This window comes from Arachis ipaensis, chromosome B3 (genome assembly GCF_059453495.1).
Source record: "Arachis ipaensis isolate K30076 ecotype BB chromosome B3, ASM5945349v1, whole genome shotgun sequence".
Lineage (NCBI taxonomy): Eukaryota > Viridiplantae > Streptophyta > Magnoliopsida > Fabales > Fabaceae > Arachis > Arachis ipaensis.
The window spans coordinates 12,718,958-12,740,651 of record NC_142438.1 but is presented as its reverse complement, the minus strand read 5'-3'; the positions used below and the strand labels follow the sequence as shown (position 1 = coordinate 12,740,651).

Sequence of the window (21,694 nt, the reverse complement as noted above, 5' to 3'; positions counted from 1 at the left end):
CTAGTTAATTTTTGTATAGAAATTTCGAATTTGAAAACATTGATAAAAATTATGTTGAATTTTGATTTATTTGATTCTCATTTAAATTAATCACTACATAAGTTAAAGTTCTGTTTTGAAATTATATTCGAGCTTTAATCTGATTTTAAAGTTTCAATTTACTTAGTTTGATTTTTTAACTTAGGTATCCGTGACTCATATTAGGGTTTTAAGTGTTTTGTTGAAAAAAAAATAAGGTAAAAAAAATTTCAATTGTCACATCAAATAGTCGCTAGAATGTATAATGTAGCAGTCGTTAGTCCATCTCAGCATGTCGTTAACAATTTTGTGAGACAGTGACAAAAATAAGATTAGGAACCAATGTGAGTCATAACTATTAAGTTGGGAGACTAAATTAAGTAAATCGAAATTTTTGAAATTAGATTGAAACATAGTTGTTAGAACCGAACCAGTGATCGAACCGGTCAAGCTACTGGTTCACTGGTTTATTGGTTCAACCGATAAATCACTAGTTGAACCGATAAAACTGATCTCACGTAAATATAAAATATAAAATAGTTAAAAACTTAAAATTAAAATTTGAAATACATATCTTCACTAACATTTTATGAAGAATCAAGTCTCAACTTCTAAAAATAACTAATATAAAAAAACTATAAAATTTTAATACTACAATAGTATCTTATTTTGACACAATAAAAAAATAATTAATTCACAAAGCCTATCATCTAACTATAATATCAGTAGATTTTAACACTAACACCAAAACAAATAACTTTAATCACAATACTAGCAATAAAATAGATCAAGTAAATTAATAAATTTTTAGTGAAATTTATATTTATATTAATAATGGTATATAATTAAGATATAATTAATTTTAAAAATAGAAAAAACAAAAATTAAATTAAATTAGATATTTATGTATACTATATAATTAGTATTTGTCAAATACAATACTTAGAAGTGCAATGGTTAAGTGGCAAGTAGAGGTTGCTTTTGCTCCAAGGTTATTTGTTCGAGACTTAATGGAGACATTTTAAAAAATTTTTCAAGCAGACCAGTTTGGTTAGACCGGTTTGCACCGGTTTTTATCGGTTCACACTGATTTTATTCCTTAAACGGTCCAAGGAATAAACCTAGTCTGGTTCCGATTCTAGTACGGTTCACTAGTTTTTCGGTCGAACCAGCCGATCCAGTTCGGTTTTTACAACTATGAATTGAAATATGAACATAATTTCAGAAACCAATAAGTATTATAAGATGATCAGATTGGATCGAATTGAATATATTTATTTAATTAAATAAATTTTATTTTTATTTTTTAATAATATTAATTTTTTATCGAATATATTTATTTAATTATTTTTAATCATATATAATTAAAAATAAACGGTGTTTTCATGGTTTAAAATAATTATATATGATTAAAATAATTTTCATGGTGTTTACCGTATATAATTATTTATAGAATTACCGTATATAATGAATGTGATATATTTTTTTATGTAAATAATCTTTTAAAAAAAATCTAATAGTTAATCTATTACCTTTTTTGTTTTAGTCTAAATTAAATATTTTTTATTGTTTTTGGAAAGAAAATCTTTTGAGGAATTTAATAATATGTGATGAGGAACACCGAATAAATTATACAGAAACCAATTAAAACACAACATAAAAACATCTTTAAAAAAAGACGTTTTACGCGTCTTTATCTGAGTGGCCTCCTTATTTTATATGATTAAAAAGGGCATCGAATATTGATATTTACATTTTTAACAACATATTCTTTATGTGGAGCACACAAGCTTCAAAATATTGCGACTATTCACTTAACAATTAACATTGGTCTTGCCAAGAAAAAGCTTTACAGACACGATACTAATGGAATTGGAAACCATCTCTTTTGAAATTTGATAGTAAACCTTATATCTCTATAATATAAGATAAAAATAAGATAAAATTTATTATATTTGTCATTATCTTTTGTTATAATCTTTCATTATTATAACGATAATTAAGGTAGGTTTTTTTTTGTGTCTAATAATTAAGGTAGTTTAAGTAACAGTTTTTTAGTCTTTAAATTCAATTTTCAATTTTATCCTTATATCTCTATTATATAAGATAAAATTTAAAATTTATTATATCTTTTGTTATAATCTTTCATCTTTCATCTTTCATTATTATAACGATAATTAAGGTAGTTTAAATAACAGTTTTTAGTATTTAAATTAAATTTTATCCTTATCTTCAATTTAAAAAACAAACACATTTATTTGTTTCCATTATTATCCCACTTTCCCAAATAAAGCCGCCAACTCTCTCTCTCAGTCTCTCTCCCACTCTCATTCAATTTTTTTTAATTCACATTATTTTATTTATTATTTATAAACTTATTAAAATTAAATTTTAATAATAAGAAGAACAAAAATAATAATAATATAATTGATCTTTAAAAAAAGATATTTTTAAGTGATTTTTTAAATAATTTTTTAAACAATAAAAATAGTTTGATATTTAAATATCTCATAAATTATTTTTAGATACAATAAAAATACCATTTCATTTATTATGTTATATTTTTCTTAAATAAAAATAATTTTTTAAAAGATTAAATTATAACTTTTGAAAAAGATATATTTTCATTATTTTTAATTATTTTATTTTTACCTAACAAAATTTGTCAACACATTAAAATTTTGAACAGATCTTTCTTTAATTTGTTTTTCCTAAAAGACATTCAAACATGCATTAGTTTATTGGGTTAAATTCCCCAAACAATCTTCACAAATCAAAACTAAAGCCAAGTATAGATATTATCTCTAATTTATAAAATCCAAATTAGATTTAAAAGAAAGAAATCGAAAGAAAAATAAGGCCCAAAATTTTAAAATATATACATTTTTTAATTTGATTTGAGCCAAGTTGCTCACCATCGCAAGCACAAGTTCAAGAGAGGCAGAGGCAGTGCTTATTCTTTTCACAATCGCAATTCACAACCCTAACCCTAAAAACTAAAAAATCCATCTCATCTGAATCAGAATCAAAATCAAATTCAAAAGATAAATAAGATCAGATCTTTCTATCTCCCTTATCTTATGCTTGTCGATGCACCGTCGTGGAACTACAAAAGCTGATTTGGGGAGGAGGGTTCCGTTATTAAATGCTCTCTCTCTTCTCTTTCTGTTTTTTCTTTCCCTTGTTAATGTCTTCAGTCACCGCCACTGCTCCTTCAGGGTCTACAAAAACCCTACTTTTTGATCTTCATCACACTTTCTTCATACCTACGCTCCCCTCCCTCTTTTCTTATACTTCTAATTTTCCATCCACCTTCAGCTTTTTAGGTCTGCAACTTCCGTCGCGTGATCAACATGAGTGATTCTAAGGTTTGTTTTCTTCTTTTAATCCTAAAGTTCAGGGTTTTGTGGGTCGTTGTTTGTGCTGGTGTTTTACTCAAATTTTTTTTCCAAGAACTGAACTCAAACACTTGTAATTTGCTTTTTTCCAGTTTTTATTAATGAAATTTCTCTACTTTTACGTCTTCTTTTCTTTTACGTTCATGTTTTTTCCTTCATCTTCTTTTTTAATTTCCTATTTGTTTCAATTTCTGCCATTTACTTCGCCACCGGCACCTTGCATTTATATGTTTATTTGTTACTTTTATTCCTTTTAATCTTATTTGACGTTACAATTGCGACATTGAGATACCCACGTTTTCTTTTAAACATAAACAAATAGATGAGCAAGTCTTGTGTGTTAACAAGGATTGGCAATTATTTTGTATGGTGTTATAAATTAATTCAACTATGCCAAAAGGATTGTTTTTTCGAACAATTGTTGGAGGGGGTTTGATTTTTATTCATTTTTAAATAAAGTGGAATGTTAAAGGGCTATTATAAAGAATGTTGTTGGATTACTAGACTAAAGGAATTGAGTTTATGATTAAGTGATGGCCAAAAAAATAAATTTTAATGACCTTCTAGCATTCTTCTTAAATAAATTGGGTACTATTGCTATTCAATGATTGTGATGAATATATAAATAAATAGATAATCATTGATGTATCAGTATTAGAAATCTTGTTCAGTTAGAGAATACTAGGATTAGGAACAATTTCATGTTTTAAGTTCCTTTTGTTCTTATCTTGCTGCATTGTCGGTTGTTGGGAGTCTTCTGCTTTTCGTTTTACTTTGTTCAAAGTGGCCTAAGTTTAAGTTGTTAATTTTGTTTCTTGAATTGTGCTTTCTTTACTTTGCAGGTATTTCTATTTGGGTCTTTTACAGAAGATGAAACCAGATCATTGTTGCAGAAGCAGTCTTCTACTCCGGTTAAAGATGAAAAGCCTGTAGAGAAGAGCCCGCTGCAATTTGGTTCTCTGAATGCTGTTAGTGCCAAATCAAGTGACCCCAGAAATTCATCAAAAGCACCAACCAGTTCTAATGTCTCCCATTCTCATAAGTGCAATGGAGTGACAATTGTCGGTATTAGTTTACCTGGATCATCAGGTTCTATCAAGGAGAATGGCAGCAGTACCAATTACCCTATTGTCTGTTCGATACTCGGCAGTGCAAACATAGTTAAGGCGGATAGTGTGTCTTCTGTGCCATTGCTTGATGAGGATGGACCCACGAACAAGATTGCAAATTTGAGCCTGGATGCTTCTGAGGCTGGAAGCCTGAATAATGTGTGGAAAAATGATGGTGGCCATAATGATTCTGTATCAAAATTATTTAATCAAGATTCCAAAAAGACACCTAACGGGCATATTGTGTCACGAGTTAAAGATTTACTGCCTCGGGGCCTAATAAATTCTGGAAATCTATGCTTTCTCAATGCAACTGTGCAGGCTCTCTTGTCCTGTTCTCCTTTTGTTCAACTTCTGCAAGACTTAAGAACTCGCAACATTCAGAAGGTTTGTTTGCTTGTTTTTCGCTACCTCATACTTCCATTGTAGTGATAATAGCATAACTAAAGCTGCGTGGCATTAGAATAAAAAAGATGCTGTTTGGTGTATAAATTCATTTACTGATGTTATGCCATTGCACTAAGATTATCCTTGAACTAAGATAAAAATATTGTTGAGCTAATATAATTGCATGCTTACTACTATTCTAACTTGTAGGTTGGCTATCCCACATTGACGGCATTCACTGAATTTCTATCTCAATTTGATGTGCCAAGCTCAACCAAATTAAAGAAGAAAGATACAGATGCTTTGGAGACTGGAAGGCCATTCTGCCCAACTATGTTTGTAGATGTTCTAAAAAAGTTTTCTCCGGATTTGCCAAATGTCATGTCAGGAAGACCAAGGTTGGTGAGAATTCAAATATGCTTTTTATTCTTTTTGTTTATGTTACTACCCTCTCCCTAAAGAAAAAGCCAAATTGAATCCTTCATAATCACTTCTTTAATCTTTCGTTGAAGTGAATTCTTTTCTAACAATCAATCATCTACTTGTATAGAATCAAACTATCAAAGTATCAAACCGTTTAAAACTGTAAACCCTATGCCAAAAGTACAGTTTCTCTCCTTGAAAATTTTGAGAAACTGTTACGGTTTATAATCTCTTGACATTTAAAGGGACTTGTTTTCTAATTTATTTTTCCTAAAAAGGTGCATCAGCTAGATAACTGATGGATATACAATCTTTGGAAGTTTTGTTCCTCCTCTCAATCATCATCCACTTCCTCATTCCTACTTACGCTATCATAATTGATTTTGTAATATACACTTGCAAATTTATGATATACTTGGTGATTACGTCTCTTCAGGCAGGAAGATGCTCAGGAATTTTTGAGCTTTGTAATGGATCAAATGCATGGTGAATTGTTGAAGCTTGAGGGACAGTCTTCAAGTCTTAATGGTAGCAAATCATCTCTAGTTTCTTCTGCTGAAGATGATGAATGGGAAACCGTTGGGCCGAAGAATAAATCTGCTGTAACAAGGACTCAGAGCTTTGTTCCATCAGAATTGAGTGGAATTTTCGGAGGACAACTCAGAAGTTTGGTGAGAGCTAAAGGTAAAGGGGAAAAAAACTGTCTTGACCATTGAGCTTATGTGGAACTTCATTTGGTCTTTCTTTTTTTCATCATGCTTAATAGTGCATTGTTGACATTTTGAACTGTCACTTTCTCTTGTTCCTTCTGCCACAATCCTCTCCAAATTTTTTAGAATGTTAATTAATGCCATTACTAGTTGAAAGATGATTCAGCTATAACCGTCATTTATCTGTCTGTTGTTCAGGGAATAGAGCTTCAGCCACTGTTCAACCATATCTCTTGCTCCAGCTTGACATTTATCCTGATGCTGTCCACACAATTGAGGATGCACTTCACCTGTTTTCTGCTCCAGAAACTGTTGAAGGCTACCGAACTACACTCACTGGAAAGGTATTCAACCTTTATGTCTTAATAATTATGCCTTTAGTACTTTAAAGAAGAAAGCATGGCATGGTATTTGGATTGGGAAGATATTAAATGCTTTAATTTTTAAATTATAATGCTTTCTATTTTAGTTTCATCACAATTTATGGCGCATGTTAACAAAATCCTAACAATTTTAAATTTCTTTCAGCCTGGCGTTGTGACTGCAAGAAAATCTGTACACATTCAGACACTTCCCAAGATATTGATATTGCACCTGGTGCGTTTCGGTTATGGAAGCCAAGGAAGCACTAAGCTACTTAAGCCTGTTCACTTCCCTCTAGAGCTGGTATTGGGTCGAGACTTGCTTGTTTCGCCATCTACTGAGGTATATTTAACTATCCCAGTCCCTTTGTTTTGAGCATAAATTAGTTAATCGCCTTTGAAGATAACATATGGTTGTGCGCAGGGTCGAAGATATGAATTAGTTGCCACGATTACTCACCATGGAAGGGAGCCTTCAAAGGGGCACTACACTGCCGATGCCCTATACCCTAATGGTCAGTGGCTAAGATTTGATGATGCATCTGTTATTGCCATTGGAGCAAACAAGGTGCTGCATGATCAGGCATATGTCCTTTTCTACAAGCAGTTGTGAACCATGTACACACATTGTGAAGGAGAACATGGGATGAGAACAATGATTGCTGTTCTATTTGTGACTAATGTATTGCATGGAGAAGATTTGAGAGTGATTTTATTTTTGAGCTGGTTGGTTGGTGTCATCAGGGGTCAGATTGCTTCTATGCTGCCATGAATGAAGATTAATTGTTGTAATATTCTTTTTTTTTTTCTTATTCTTACTAGAAAGTTTTGTAGTCCTAGTTTAGGACATGGGCACATGTATTTATAAATACTATATATTGTAGTCTTGTAAGAAATTCTGCTTATTTTTATACAGTTTCATTTCATTTTGCTTTTGTGTTGAATAAAACGTTATATTAACATTGAATGCTTCACTATGAGACCCTTGATATCTGTCAATGTATTAGTTGAAACCAAAACCTAATGTTCAAATGCTTAAGAGCATGGAAGCCAATTAAAATTGTTCAATCACGTCAAGGTTGCATGAACCACATTTTTAGCAATTATCAATAATAATGATAATATATGTTATTATATTGATATGCTTTCTGAAGCGACCCTTCTTCCTTGCTTCTATGTTTGGTATTCTTCCACTTTGAAATTCTTGTGAATTTTCATTCTTAAATGTGTTTTCTTTTCAACCACTTGACAAGAAAATTTTATCATATTTTAACTGGAAAAAGTGCAGTATAACAAAGACTAGTCCAACTAACATTTAAAAAATGTTACTTTTTTCGAATACCTTAACTGTTACTTTCAAATTTGGCCACACCACAATTAGTCAATTACTCTCGACGCTTTTTCCTTTAATATATATTTTTATTTTCTTATTGTTAACTTGTTGCTTCAAATGATCACTGGATTTCTATAACATGTCTCTCAGACAAGTATGAATTTTTTTCTTCTCCTCTCAAAAAGAAAAAGGGTTGGTACAAATAGTAGGGTAGCATCTTTTTAATATATATCTTAATCTTAAGAATAACAAAGGTGGTAGGAGAAAAACACAGCTCCTCATTTATGTAGTTTACATTTATGGAATATTCTGCTTCTTAATGTGGTCCAATGCAGCATAGAAAATATTGCTTAAGGTTGCTGTATAGTGAATGGTGGCTTTATATAGAATTTAAAGCAATAACTTCCTTTATTTTAAGGCTTTCTGTGGTCCATGGAAAAACCAACATACATGGCTGCTTTCAGTTTCTTTTTACCAAATGGACGGTGGAAGAAGGAAAAGAATAGAAAAAAAAAAAGTCATTCTAGAATTTAGATTTTAGACACAATGGATTGAAGTCCGTAACTTCTGCAGAAGCAACCTTGCTAGAGTTGTTTTATTTCTAGGAACATCCGAACATGTTATAGTAATATAAGACCATTTCAAAAAGAAAACATGTTTGACTAATTTATTTCTTTACTTTTCAAATGAAGCTGGTTTGCAACTACCATTAGTTTTAAATTTCTTCTTTGTTTTCACCCTTTAATTCGTGAGTTTATGATTTTGCGAGTTGAGTTTCACTCGAGTTCTACGAGTTTAGTTAAATTCTTGAGTTTATGAAAGATTATTACAAATTTTACAATGATTTCTAAGATCAAGCAGTTACTTGTAAAACTGCTGATAATAGCAACCAAAATTTGAAGAAGCTCTTGAAGCTTGAAATATGAGTGAAGAACCTTAAAGAAGCAAGAAAGAGTTGGAACCTTATTGTCTTGTTCTGATCTTATTTGGCTCCAATCTTTTCTAAAATGCTAATAGTCATGTAGTTGACATTTGTCTTTTGTCTACGCTGACAGAATAATAGAGATCTGATTGATTGAGTATTCTGATCTACATATCAGTGACTAAATAATATGTCAGAAAGAACAACATATTGTGAACATAGGAAAAGATTCCTTGACTTATAATGCAACAGAAATGTTTTGTCCTGAGAATCTCCCATACTTTCTCTTTGTTCCTTCATAGTTTTTTGGTTAGTTGTTTGTATTATCTGAAATACACTAATCTTTTTATTGCACCTAAGCTTAGCAATTATGCAGTTATTTTCTTATTGTTAATTATTGTACCAACCTAGCACTTTTTATTTAAAAAATAAAAGTTCCATCAGCATTAAGCTACAAATGGTTGCATAAAATAATAAATAAGGTATAAATGGAATTATGGAAACATAATCATGCAACCAACAAAAAGAACATAATTTATAATTCTCCGATTCATTGAATCCCTTGAAGGCATAGTTACAGTTGTTTTGTACAAATATAAAAATAAAATTCAGAAAAAGAACAAGAAAAATTGTATAATAACACCATTTTCTCTATGTCACCCTAGTGAACAATAGATCAAGCCCCCTAAAAACCTCACCTTAAATTATACAATCAACTTCAGTAAAAAAAAATGAAATGAACTCCAAATCCAAATCCAAAACAAAAGAAAACAAAACCACAACAAATCAAAAATGAAAGCACAGCAGACACTGTTAACAAAAAATAAGGGATCCTGTGCTTCATTTCTGAGCCTTCAAAATGTTCTTAACATGAAACAATAGACTTGTTATTATCCTTCTCTATTTCTTCAATATCATTGTTGTTACTATACTTAGGAACCCACCAAACTCTCACACTTCTATCAAGGCTTCCACTATAGAGCAAAAATCCTCCACCAATTCTATTAGAACATGAAGCTTGCAAACACTTCACTGGACCTTCATGGCCACTAATCACACCAACTTTACAAAGCTTACCAAAAGCTTCTCTTTTCCAAATGCCAATGCTTTTATCTGCTGAACCACTGCACAAAAGCTCACCAATTAAGCACATGCATAAAACAGCCATTTCATGTGCCTTTGTCTCAGAAACAAGCTTCCAACTACTACTACTACTATTGCTACTACTCTCAGAACATTCCCACCCCATAACATAACCATCAGAACCACCTCCATAGACCCATTTCCCATCATCAGAAACAACCACAGAATTCAATGAAACATCTTTATGACCCTCCAAAACCCCTTTCAAACAATGTGAGTTCTTGTTACTCTTCTTAAACTTCCCTCCTTCCCTTTCTCTTTCCATTCCCCAAGCTTTGATCTTTCCATCTGCAGAAGCAGAATACACAATCCCTCTTCTACATGCTACCAACCCATTGATTGCATCATCATGAGCCTTAATTGACTCCAAACACTTCAAATCCGAAAGGTTCCAAACCTTAAGGGTTTTATCCCATGACCCTGAATAGATCAAACCATTATGAACAGTTAAACATGAAATGCTATCAGCATGCTCAATCCACAGCCTCTTATGGTGCCTCCTTGTTTGGACATAGTTGCTTTGCTTCATGAACTTCCCCAAATAGTCCTTTGTTGTCGGAAGCGTGTCAACGAGCCTAAACACATTCTCTGAACTCCTTGAAACCTTCCAAACTCTGATCCTACTATCTTGATGAGCAGTGAAAACCTTGTTTCCAATGGATACAAGGGCCTTAATCGATCCATCGCCTTGGCCGAATTTGGCGAAAAGGCGCAAATCCGGTTGTTGCCATACTATGATGTCTTTACCCTGTGATGCACTTAGTATGAATTCGCCACAAAGTGCTAAACATGAAACAGAACCAACATGGCCTGAAAGAACAGCTAGTGATCTATGACTATGAGAATTGGAACTTGGAGTTGGTGTGGATTGAATTGGTAGCTGAAACTTTACATCTTGAAGCTCGAAACGGTGAGAGGAGAAGGGGCTTTCGTCGGTCTCACTGCTTCTATCGCTGCAGATACTGCTGCTGCTGATTGAACTTGAAGCTGCAGACAATGGTGGAGGAGCAGAAAGTGGTGTTTTTGAAGTAGGGGAATCCATTGGAGTAGCTGAACAAAGCTTGGTTATTGAAACAGGGGAATCGCTTGGAGTGGAAGAAAGCTTGTTGGTGGGATTAGAAAGTTTGGTTTTTGAGAAATGGGAATCGATAGGAACAGAAGAAAGATTAGTTTTTGAAAGAATTGAGAAGATGGGGTCTTGTGAAAGAGTTGAATCCATTGAAGTTGAAAGCTTGGTTTTTGGAACAGGGGAATTCAGGGGATTGGAGAGTTTCGGTTTAGGAAGAAAGGAATTCATTGGATTCTGTTGTGTGATTCACAAAAGAAGAAGAAGAAGAAGAAGAAGAATGAGTTTTGATGAGATGCCAAAAGAGAAAGAAGCTGAAAGAGAAACAGGGAGGGAGGGGTTACTTGTTGATGTGGTTGAAAGAGGAAAAAGAACCAAAAAGGAGTAAAATAATGCAATGGAAGTGAGAGGAACAGAGAGTGTGTGAGAGAGAGAGAGAGAGGTGCAACGGCTACCTTGACAAATGACAAGAGCTGTTATTGCTTAATGCTTAATATTTATAATTTACGTAATGTTTTTAGTAATAGGAAAGTATTATTTGCAAAACAGTTATGTTATATGTATATAAAATTTTTTTATTAATTGTCACCAAAAAGTAATTATTAATTAATTATTGTGTATAAAAATATGTATTTAATATTTTATAATTTTTTATTGTTGTAAAATTTTATTTATTTATAATAAATTTAATTATTTTAATAATTTATATGACGGCTAATTTTAGAGTAAATAGAGGATATTTGATTTGTAATTTGGGGGGATTGGATGATGAGGGATTTGAAGGACCAATGTCTTTTGCCCCTTTTATGGTGTGTTATTGCATGTTTGAGCTGTTGAGCATTTTTGGGGGGTTTTATTTTTATTTTGAGCAACTATACTCTGCCAGTGATCAAATTGGAAAAGGTCAAAAGGGGTGCCATTTCCCAATCAAGATCGGCTCTGGTTTTTTATAACGCCAGTATTTAGGTTATTGAAACATATTTAATATACGATCCCCCTAGGTAAAGTACCAGTAAATTTGAACATTTTTTATTGAATAATATTAGTAACTATTAGAATTTATTGTTTTTGTCTACTAATTAGTTATTAATATTTAAAAATATATTATTGGATTACTAAATTTATAGACTAAAAAAATTAAGTTAATGGATAAGTAATACTCAAAAATAATAAATTTTAATGGTTTTTTAATATTTTTTAAAATTATTAAAAATAAAATTTTGATTATTTTAAAAGTAGAATTTTAAATAATTAGAAATAGCGCCGTCAAATTAGTTTAATAAAAAAAACATCCAAATTTTAACAAAAAAAATATCTCACATTTACCTTATCAGGATATCCGTTTGTAATAGACGATAAAGAAGTTCTTTGGAGAATCTGATCGCACCACAAAACACACCACACACAGCGTTGCGAGTCGCAGTGATGATGTTCGTCTGCAGGGAGAATGACAACGTGAAAAAGCACCTACGTTGGAAACTTAGGGTGGATGGGGACTTGCAGGTGAAGCTCAACATAGAGGAACCAACCGCGCGCGCAGAAGAAGTTGCATGTAGATTGTGTATCACAGCAAAGAGGATCATCAATGTCGCGTAGCAGGGTCGACACCGTTTGCCAAGGAAGCGCAACGACACGAGTGAAGCAGAAGAGGAAGACGACAACGTGAAACGGAATGGGAGTAGAAGGAAAAGGTGGGGTGTGCGGTTGTTTTTTTTATTTTCACCGTGAGAAATTGAATTAGGATTAGGTTTTTTTGTCAGGAAATTAGAGTTAGGTTTTTTTTAATGTGGAGCTAGGTTTGAGTAATATTATGGGATTTTTTTTGTGTTATTGAACTTTTTTATTGCGGCTCAAAGGGAAACTATATCTGGGACTTGTTCCTAGGTAATGTCGGGCTGCAGGGTGTAAACGAACACGTGAGCTCATGGCCTGCATAGGACAGATATGCATTATACTTGGTTATGCATTTTCTCTGTTATGATTATTGAATGAATGTATACTCTGTTTGTTTGTAGTCTGTTCTTTGTATTTGAGTTTTATTTTCTTGTATTCTTTTGTTTGCGTTCTGCTTTCTATTTTTTTTATTTTCTCTATTTATCTGTTCATTACTTCTCGGTATTTTGCTATTCGTATGCTAAACAACACAGATTTAATGAACTTAACTAATAACCCCGGCCCTACTAAGAACTCCCCAGTTCTTACCCCTTCTCTCTCCCTTCTCCCTTTAGATGGAAGCATGAGTTCCCTAAACGTTCTCTATAATATATTGACTGGTACTTTAGTTGATTCCCTAAACGTTGTCTATAATATATTGAAACACATTTGATGCATATAAAAATTAAAAAAATTGAACATCTTTTTGTTTTTGTTTTGATTTTATGATCATTACTAGGTTCAATTGTAATTGGAGATTTTTTGTTGATGATTTGTTCATTGTCTCCATGGTATTTTTATTTTCATGGGCATGGAACACCCCATTCTTTAATTTATCTTGTAACTTAATTTGCTTGAATAAAATATGAGAGGAGCGTGTTGTATAGTTACTAAGATGATTTTGTTATTTGTTAGGTCACAAGAATCACGTCAATATTTACCAACTACACATATGTTCTTAGATTTAGAAATTTCATGAAAAAGGATCATGCAACATATTTTTGAATAATGTTAGGACCACATGCTGGCTCCTCTTTATTTAACCAAGATTAATAAACAAGTTACATTGACTCAAAGTGGACGGCTACAAGAATCACTTTTCTTAATTAAAATAACAAAAATTTAACACTAATCCATCATTACAATGGCAATTAGTCTTCTAGATGGGAACATTGTGTTTCCCAAGAAATTGGAGAGAATTTACAAAGGAAACAATATCATCAAAGTAATCTTCATAATATAGTATATATTAACCACTAAAAAGTTAAAGTAAAGCCCTTGTTTTATTATCTTATATATGGTTATTGTTCATGTCATTAATTAATCAACAGATCTTAATCAAGTAAACCTATCATTTGTTTGGATATACAAATTAATTACCACATTTATATATTGTTTTGACCAATAAAGAAAATGATCCATTCATTTGTTTCAATATATCTTTATTATATTTCTTCATTATTGAACTAATTTTCTTTATCCTTACATGATTGGAAGCAAAATTATTTAAGTGTGATGTATTTATAGATGGGTTTGGCGACCTGTTTTAGTAATTTAGTTAAGAAGAATTAATTTGTACTAAGAATCGGACATAGGTCTCCCAACATACATGAGAAGTATATATATATATATAATTGATAGAATGAATGTAAATACTAGGGCCACTAAACAAATAATTTAGGTAGATCATCATGTAACTAATAATTTATTTTTTTTTTAAATAAAAGGTTTAATAATAGAATAATTAAATGTGATTTGGAATCATTAATAATCGATTTAGATAAAAAAGGAAGTGACAAACAGCTGATCTGATTAAGATTTAGATTAGAATAATTATGAAGTAAAATATATCCCTACAAGAGAGCAATTGAATTTGGACATTCTTCTTGAGAATGGGGATATCTATTTTTTTAGCAACACAAATATATATGAGGTTATTGCTAAATGGCACACAACTAATGGTTTTAACTTATAGAAATCAGTTTAAATTTTGATGAACAATTGAGATTGGGCCACCTGGTGAAAGAGAAATATCATAGTGAACTTATTTTATTAAAAATGTTGAAAAAGTTAGAGAAAGTGTATCATAGTTAATATGGTTTGGTGGAAAGCAAGTATGTATAATATTGTTATCTCACATGAATCACATCAACACAACAAACTTGACTTAATTATGTTTTCTTATTCCTATAAACTAATGAGGATTACATGTGAGAGAGATATATAAAGTATGATTTTGGAGCGAAAAAAAGCCGAGGGACGAAATCAATTTTCAGCCCCCTACGTTGGGAACCAAAATCATACTTAACTCAAATTAAAAATAGAAGTGCAAAATTTGTTAGTGTACTCTTAATTATTGTTCGTACATATAGATTAATAATAGTATTATAATTGTTCACCAGAAATATTTATATAATATATATTCATACGATTTTGAAACTAAAAAAAAAAAAACTTAAGCTGATGAATAAAAATACATAAATCATTATATATTTTATATTTATGTAATATAATGAAATTTGTGAAGATGAATTGATGATTGTGTATAAAAGTATGAAATATGAATGAATTGAATGGAAAATAAGATGAATATGTAGATTTAACTTGTAAAAAAGAATTAGAAAGAAAGATCAAAATTGATATTAAGTGCCAAATTTCAGAGATTAACTAACTAAAAGAGAAAAATCTGAACTTCTATACTCATTCAACTTATATTATTAGTTCGACGAGGGAAAAAAAATTACTCAATAGTCATATTACAATAATTAAGGTAAAAATTTACACGTAATTGTTTTTATTGATTTAACATATTTGATTAGATCCATTCTCAATTATTAACTTCATAAAAAGATAATTATAAATGAATTTTTACCCAGAGCTAATCACATATTACTACAATAGTTAATCCGATTATACTAATTCTACAAGTTTTTCCTTCAAAATCCCAACTATACATCGTACTTTAATTTACAATCTATAACACACTAAACCTTCCTAAAAACTTGGATTGCTTTTTATTAAAAAGTTTATTGAAAGAACAAGTTTAATTATGTTCAACAAAGTATTAGTTTCTTTTCTTTTGACATAGGTATTTATCAAAGGATTTTTTTTTTTCAAGGGATTTTAATGGAGCTAAGCCTCAATCCTTTGAGACAAGCATTCCGTTGGTCCTTCAATATCGCAAATTAAAAATTTATAATGAAAGATATCATATAATTAAGATTTATGAATTGTATTTAGGGAATAATCAAATAATATTATATATTATCTTAAGAAACAAGAAAATAGGTACATAATTAAAAAACAAAAATGTACGTGAAGAATATGAAAATTCCTTTGTTTTTGGAACAGCCTCCGAAGATTATGCCGACACGTCGGTGAAGCTAAGTATACAATAAAGCAAAACATTTATTTTGCAATGTTTTCTTGTTTTTTTTTTCTTTTACATGTCAACACCATTTTGCAATGTTAGATCGTTAATGCGATCTTAGCTTTATTTATTTATTTATTTTTGAAAGGATATCTTAGCTTTATGTTCAGTGTAGGGTTTTTACCGTAATTTCGTTAAAACACATATCAACAACATGTACATATATTTCTTATCAAAATTATTTGAAAAGAAATAAGATGGGTGACACATGCATGCGTTTGTATGTAAATTATTTATTATTTATTTCTATGACTTGTACATGCAATAAAGCTTTTTACTTTCTAGTCTCTATCTGGTGTTTGTGACTTGAAAGAAACTCCAATAGCAACCTTCTACATTGACTTATCTCAAACATATATTAGTATTCTATATTTATGAGAAGCAATATTCTTTAGGGTGTTTGTGGGTTTTCTATTTCTTAGTTAGGGTTCAGATTTTTTAACTTTTTTTTTATATATTTGCCCATAGTATGAAGAGAATAAGGTAACTAAAAACTTAGATTAACATTATAATTTTGAATAAATAAATTAATTTTAAAATTTTATTAAATAAAAAATTGTACAGTTCAAATTATATTATGATTTTAATTTATCTCTTAAATTTTAAGTAAAATTTTAATTTTCAAAAAAGAGACGATAAATTGACACTTCTCTATCATATTAATTACATTTTTTGTCATGACTATTTTTTTTTTCTTAACTTAGGTCGTGATTTTAATTTTTGGTCATACACACACTCATGCTTGCCACTCATACAATGCCTCTGTCACGAATTGGGTTAAGATTTTTTTTTTTTTCCTATTATCTCAACTCTCAAGTGAGGCTCGAATTTGAAATTTCTAAGACAGGAGAGAGAACAAATGCCATGTGAGGTATGACTGATGTTTTTTGTGGTTGACCTTTAATAAAATTGGTTTTTGGACATGGGCTTTAACAAAACTAGGTTTTTGGACATGGGCTATAACATAACTTATATATGGTTCATTAAACTATATGCTCCTTAAGACCAAAAACACAAAATAGAAACACTATATAGTTTTGTAGAAGATTAAGGCGTAGCATGTCCAAATAGAACAAAAAGCCCAATTATTGGAGAAATGATGATGTCATCAGAATAAGAATTGGTAGCAGCTGTCACTTAGTTTAATAAGTGGCAAACCTTGTGCCTCTTAAGTCTTGATAGTTTAGGAAGAGTTTCAGTTATATTGAAAATATCGGTGTTTCAGTTGTTTTAACCGTTGATCTTAATTATAAAAAATATATATAATATATATTAATTAAAATCAACGGTTAAAATAACTGAAACACCGATATTTTTGATACACCTAATAATTTTCCAATAGTTTAATACGTTGCATTTGGATTCAAAACTTGACATAGATAAAGTAGTAGAACCTTTTAATATTAGATGTGTAAGTGTGTATTGATGATATAATGCCTAAAAAGCAAGGTTGTGTGCTGCTTCAATGGCGTGATATCACTCATCAAAAAGTATTCCTCTCTATTACTGCATACCTGCTTTTAAATAAAAAAATGCTTATAACCTTATTGAATGATGAAACGGCGATAATTCAGATTGTTACTTTTATAAATAAAAAATATTATTGCATTGTTACCGAACGAGAATATTAGTATATTACCAGGATATTATTGTAAAAATATTCTTTGATATGGTTCGTTTGCTTATCACAATTCTTGTTGACTCCTTTTTATTTTATTTTATTTTTATTTTGTTTACAGTTATTGCTGGCCCCTTAGTGGTCCTTTTGCTTAGGCTTGTTTTTTTTTTTAAGTGAAATTTCAGGCTCAGGTAGTAGCATAATCTCTACTTTTTAAGGTTAATTTGATTAAGTAGCATTATGGCTTAACGAAAAACAGCGAACTGTAAAACAAAGAGCTAGCGAGACAACTAAAGTTAGAGCTTAATTAATATGTGCTCTTTAAGGCGTTATTATTATTAATAAAAAAATTGAACTTTTTATTTTAATAAAGATTTATTATTATTTAATTAATTTAAATACCTACTTTTACGTACCAATTATTCAAAAACTTATTTACTTTTTATTTTCTCTTTATCCTAAAAACTGAATAAAAAATAATATTTAAAGAATACATAGTTACACTGTTTTAATAAATATAGAATTAAATAGATTGAAAAATGAAATTTTGTTACTTCTATCTAATAATTTTGAATACTAAATTATTATGGGACCTTGAAAGAACGAAGTTTCTTAGCCATTACCATAGATTATGAAGAAGTTATAACTCCAAAGAAAGTGCTTAGAACTAAGAAGAATATTAATTGTTGCCATGCAAATAGCCCAATACACTAACATTGCAACTACCATCATTTGGCATTTTTCAGTGTCAAACAACGAATCCTTAGAACATTTTTGTCTTTTTGAGCCACTTCCGAGGGTTTTCTTAGCAATGTTCAACCTTAAACACTAAGGCAAAATCAAAGCCCGTTTGGACATGCATGCTTTTGTCTAATAATAGTCCATATATAAAGACAATTAGAAAAATAATATAATCGATTCTTGTATATCTTTTTTAATTGCTATATGATCGTTCATTCGGATTTGGATCTTCTAAATTTTAAATTTCATTCTAGAGGATAAAGTATGATCTATCACCATTTATTTCATAGGTGGGAAAAAAAAAATATAAGAGAAAAAATATTCAATAATAAAAAATCTTACTTTATCTTCTAAAGTGAAAATCTAAAATTTAGAGAATCTAAATTTCATTCATTCATATCTCAATATATATTAAAAACATTTCATTTTAATTTTGGATGAAAAAATGGTAAATAAACAAGTTATTTTTGTAATTAACTACAACAATTTTTTTCCCTTATGTCTCTCCTTTTCTTGGTTTTCAATTAAAATTTTTTGTTATCAATCCTTAAACTATTGGACTAATTTTGTTAAACTTAATTTTAAAAATAACTTGGTCATGTAGTATCATCATTTAGATAAATACTGTTGTATTTGATCCTTTAAAAATATTTCATGAATAATTACTAATCAAGTACCATAAATTAGTATAGAGTAAACTACCAATTTCAATTCGTACCCAAATTATTAAAACGCTAACAAAAATGACTCCCACTTTTATTAATTACAAAAATTTTCTCAAAATATTTTAAAATACAATAAAAATACCTAACATTAAATATATATTCTTAAAAATATTTTTGGTTATTTTTGTTCCATTTTATAATATTTTAAAGATATTTTCGTTCTCCTACTCATTCATCAAAATACATCACAAAATTCTTATAAAACATATTTCATTCTTTTTTCAATGATACAGAATTTTCTAAAAAATGAGAGAATAAGAGAAAAATAAGATTTTTGTATTTTAACTTCACACATAAAAAAGAAATTATGTACATAATTACAAGATGTTAACTAAGACTACAATATCCTAACTATTTTTTTCAAGATTTATATCATTACTCTATCTACATCTTGATGGATGATGATTAATCAATCATGTAGGGATATCCAATTTCCACAAATCGCAAATCTCATATTCCTATGTGGCATAAGGACAAGAATTCAAGTGTAACAAAATCAACCTCTTCCGTTGTCCATTATCCCTACCTAGGAAAATCCTTCCATTTTAGAGCTCCAATTTCGATGGACTTCATTTTTTTTACTATAAAGTCCTAATGCGGCACAACTGTTACGCTTTGCACTTGTGATTTAGTTACTGTGTGGGAGCCTTTTAAGCGTTTTTGGCCTTTGCCAAGAACGCTTCAAATTATCACAATTTGGTGCTACTGTCAGAAAATTTTCTCTGCCAAATATTACCCTTGCCTTATGGACTCAGGTATGTATATTACTTTGATCGGAGTATTAAATATCTAGTACAATATGAATAATTATATTTTTAATACGTCTCTTTGTTTATAAATATTTTAATTTACATAGAAAATTTTTTTTCTTTTTATTTGTCTAATACCGAAAATTTTTTCTAAGGTTAACAAGGATCGAAATCTAGATCTTTTGAACTCTGATCACGAATTACTTGAGTGTGCATGACAATCAAACTCTTTTTATTTGGTATCTGCTAATTTAGTCTGTTGTGAACTGGAAAATAGGTTCACCATACCAATGGATAAGGGAGCTGAGATTGGAAGACAGCAACACCTTAAATCCATTTGATCTTCTTTACGAATGTGCCAAATTTGTTGCATCAGGAAGCATAAAAAATGCAGACATAGCACTTGAATACATCTCTCACCAGTTGTCTCCGGACGGCGCAGCAGCGCAGCGAACGGTGACTTATTTCAGCGAAGCTCTGGCTTCCAAGATAGTCAAGAATCTTCCAGGAGTAGACAAAGCTCTAAACTCCTCAAAGAGATTAACTGCTCCTGAAGAAATCCTTGTCCAGAACTACTTCTATGAGTTGTTTCCATTTCTGAAATGTGCTTACTTGACTGCAAATCAAGTCATAGTTAAAGCGATGGAAGGCGAAAAAATTGTTCATATAATTGATCTGCATTGTGCAGAGCCGGTTCAATGGATTAACCTCTTGATGACATTGAATGAGCGTCCTGAAGGACCTCCTCATTTGAGAATCACAAGCATTCATGATAAGAAAGAGGTTTTAGATCAGATGAATGCTAGTTTGACAAGAGAAGCAGAGAAATTGGATTTTCCTTTGCAGTTCAATCCTATAGTTAGCACTTTAGAAGATCTTGACATTGATAGTTTGCCGGTTCGCACAGGCGAGGCGCTTGCAATTTGTTCTGTCTTGCAGCTGCATCGCCTTCTAGCCACAGATGATGAACTTCTAGGGAGGAATTCCCCGGCTGCAACGATTAATCTGCATAGAGCAGTGCATATGAACCGAAGAACTTTCGCAGAGTGGCTCGAAAGAGATATGATGAATTCATATATTTCAAGTCCTAACTCTGCTTTGTCACCTCCTCCTCTGTATCCTTCACCTAAGATGGAGGCATTTTTAAGAGATCTTCGCAAACTGCAGCCGAAATTAATGGTGATAACTGAGCAAGAGACTAATCTTAATGGATGCAGTCTTGTGGAGAGAGTTGAGAAAGCTTTGTACTTCTACAGTGCTTTGTTTGATTGCTTGGATTCGACCGTGCGAAGAACTTCCTTGGAGAGGAAGAAAGTTGAGAGTTTGCTGCTTGGAGAGCAGATAAAGAACATCATTGCATCTGAGGGGTTTGAGAGAAAGGAGAGGTATGAGAAGCTTGAGAATTGGATTCGGCGGCTCGATCTGGCCGGTTTTGTGAGGCTGCCTTTGAGAGACAATGATAAGTTGCATGCTAAGGAGGTTTTGCACAACTATGGACACAAATATATGATTAGAGAAGGCCATGGTTGCTTGCTTGTTTGTTGGGGTGATAGACCCCTTTTCTCCATTTCAGCATGGAGTTTTAGAGGATTAAATCTTTCTTTATAAGATGGAACAATACCATATCTTCTTACATATGTATATCATTGTTCATTTGTTATTGATTCCAACTATTTATTACTCTTCTTATTATTAAATTACTTGTAACTGTAAATGGATGTGGGATAGTTTAGTGCAGCACCTAAAATTTCTCATGCAACATATCTAGGATTGTTATTTTTTTTAATTATTATTTCAAATGGAAACATGTACATCTATTTCTATTTCTATTAGTATTTGACTATTTGTTTGCTGTATTGGAATTTGAAGTGTGAAAAATTAAGTCTCACATTAGTTAAACTTAGTCT

General features: G+C 30.9%; 3 protein-coding genes across 3 annotated transcripts; 2 read left to right on the top strand and 1 right to left on the bottom strand.

The window, feature by feature from the left end:
* The first annotated feature begins 2,907 nt into the window (after positions 1–2,907).
* On the top strand, positions 2,908–7,337 carry UBP24 (ubiquitin-specific protease 24). The gene is made up of 7 exons (XM_016332488.3): positions 2,908–3,386; positions 4,259–4,912; positions 5,123–5,310; positions 5,772–6,019; positions 6,244–6,389; positions 6,574–6,750; positions 6,832–7,337. Exons 1-7 carry the CDS (start codon positions 3,372–3,374, stop codon positions 7,018–7,020), a joined length of 1,617 nt encoding a protein of 538 aa, XP_016187974.1. The 5' UTR covers positions 2,908–3,371; the 3' UTR covers positions 7,021–7,337.
* Positions 7,338–9,188: 1,851 nt separating this feature from the next.
* Positions 9,189–11,340, bottom strand: LOC107629649 (Transducin/WD40 repeat-like superfamily protein). The gene has a single exon (XM_088509427.1). The coding sequence runs from the start codon at positions 11,100–11,102 to the stop codon at positions 9,528–9,530; it is 1,575 nt and encodes a 524-aa protein (XP_088365553.1). The 5' UTR covers positions 11,103–11,340; the 3' UTR covers positions 9,189–9,527.
* Positions 11,341–19,651: 8,311 nt separating this feature from the next.
* LOC107634187 (GRAS family protein TF80-like) lies at positions 19,652–21,577 on the top strand. Its single transcript, XM_016337758.3, has 2 exons — positions 19,652–19,793; positions 20,065–21,577. Exons 1-2 carry the CDS (start codon positions 19,784–19,786, stop codon positions 21,393–21,395), a joined length of 1,341 nt encoding a protein of 446 aa, XP_016193244.1. The 5' UTR covers positions 19,652–19,783; the 3' UTR covers positions 21,396–21,577.
* The last annotated feature ends 117 nt before the right edge of the window (positions 21,578–21,694 follow it).

Excerpts from the sequence above, each read along its gene's own strand:
- LOC107629649 (XM_088509427.1), bottom strand. The coding sequence starts at position 11,102 with ATGAATTCCTTTCTTCCTAAACCGAAACTCTCCAATCCCCTGAATTCC.
- UBP24 (XM_016332488.3), top strand. Across the intron at positions 5,311-5,771 it reads GTCATGTCAGGAAGACCAAG|GCAGGAAGATGCTCAGGAAT; the intron begins GTTGGTGAGAAT and ends ACGTCTCTTCAG. Across the intron at positions 6,020-6,243 it reads AAGTTTGGTGAGAGCTAAAG|GGAATAGAGCTTCAGCCACT; the intron begins GTAAAGGGGAAA and ends TCTGTTGTTCAG.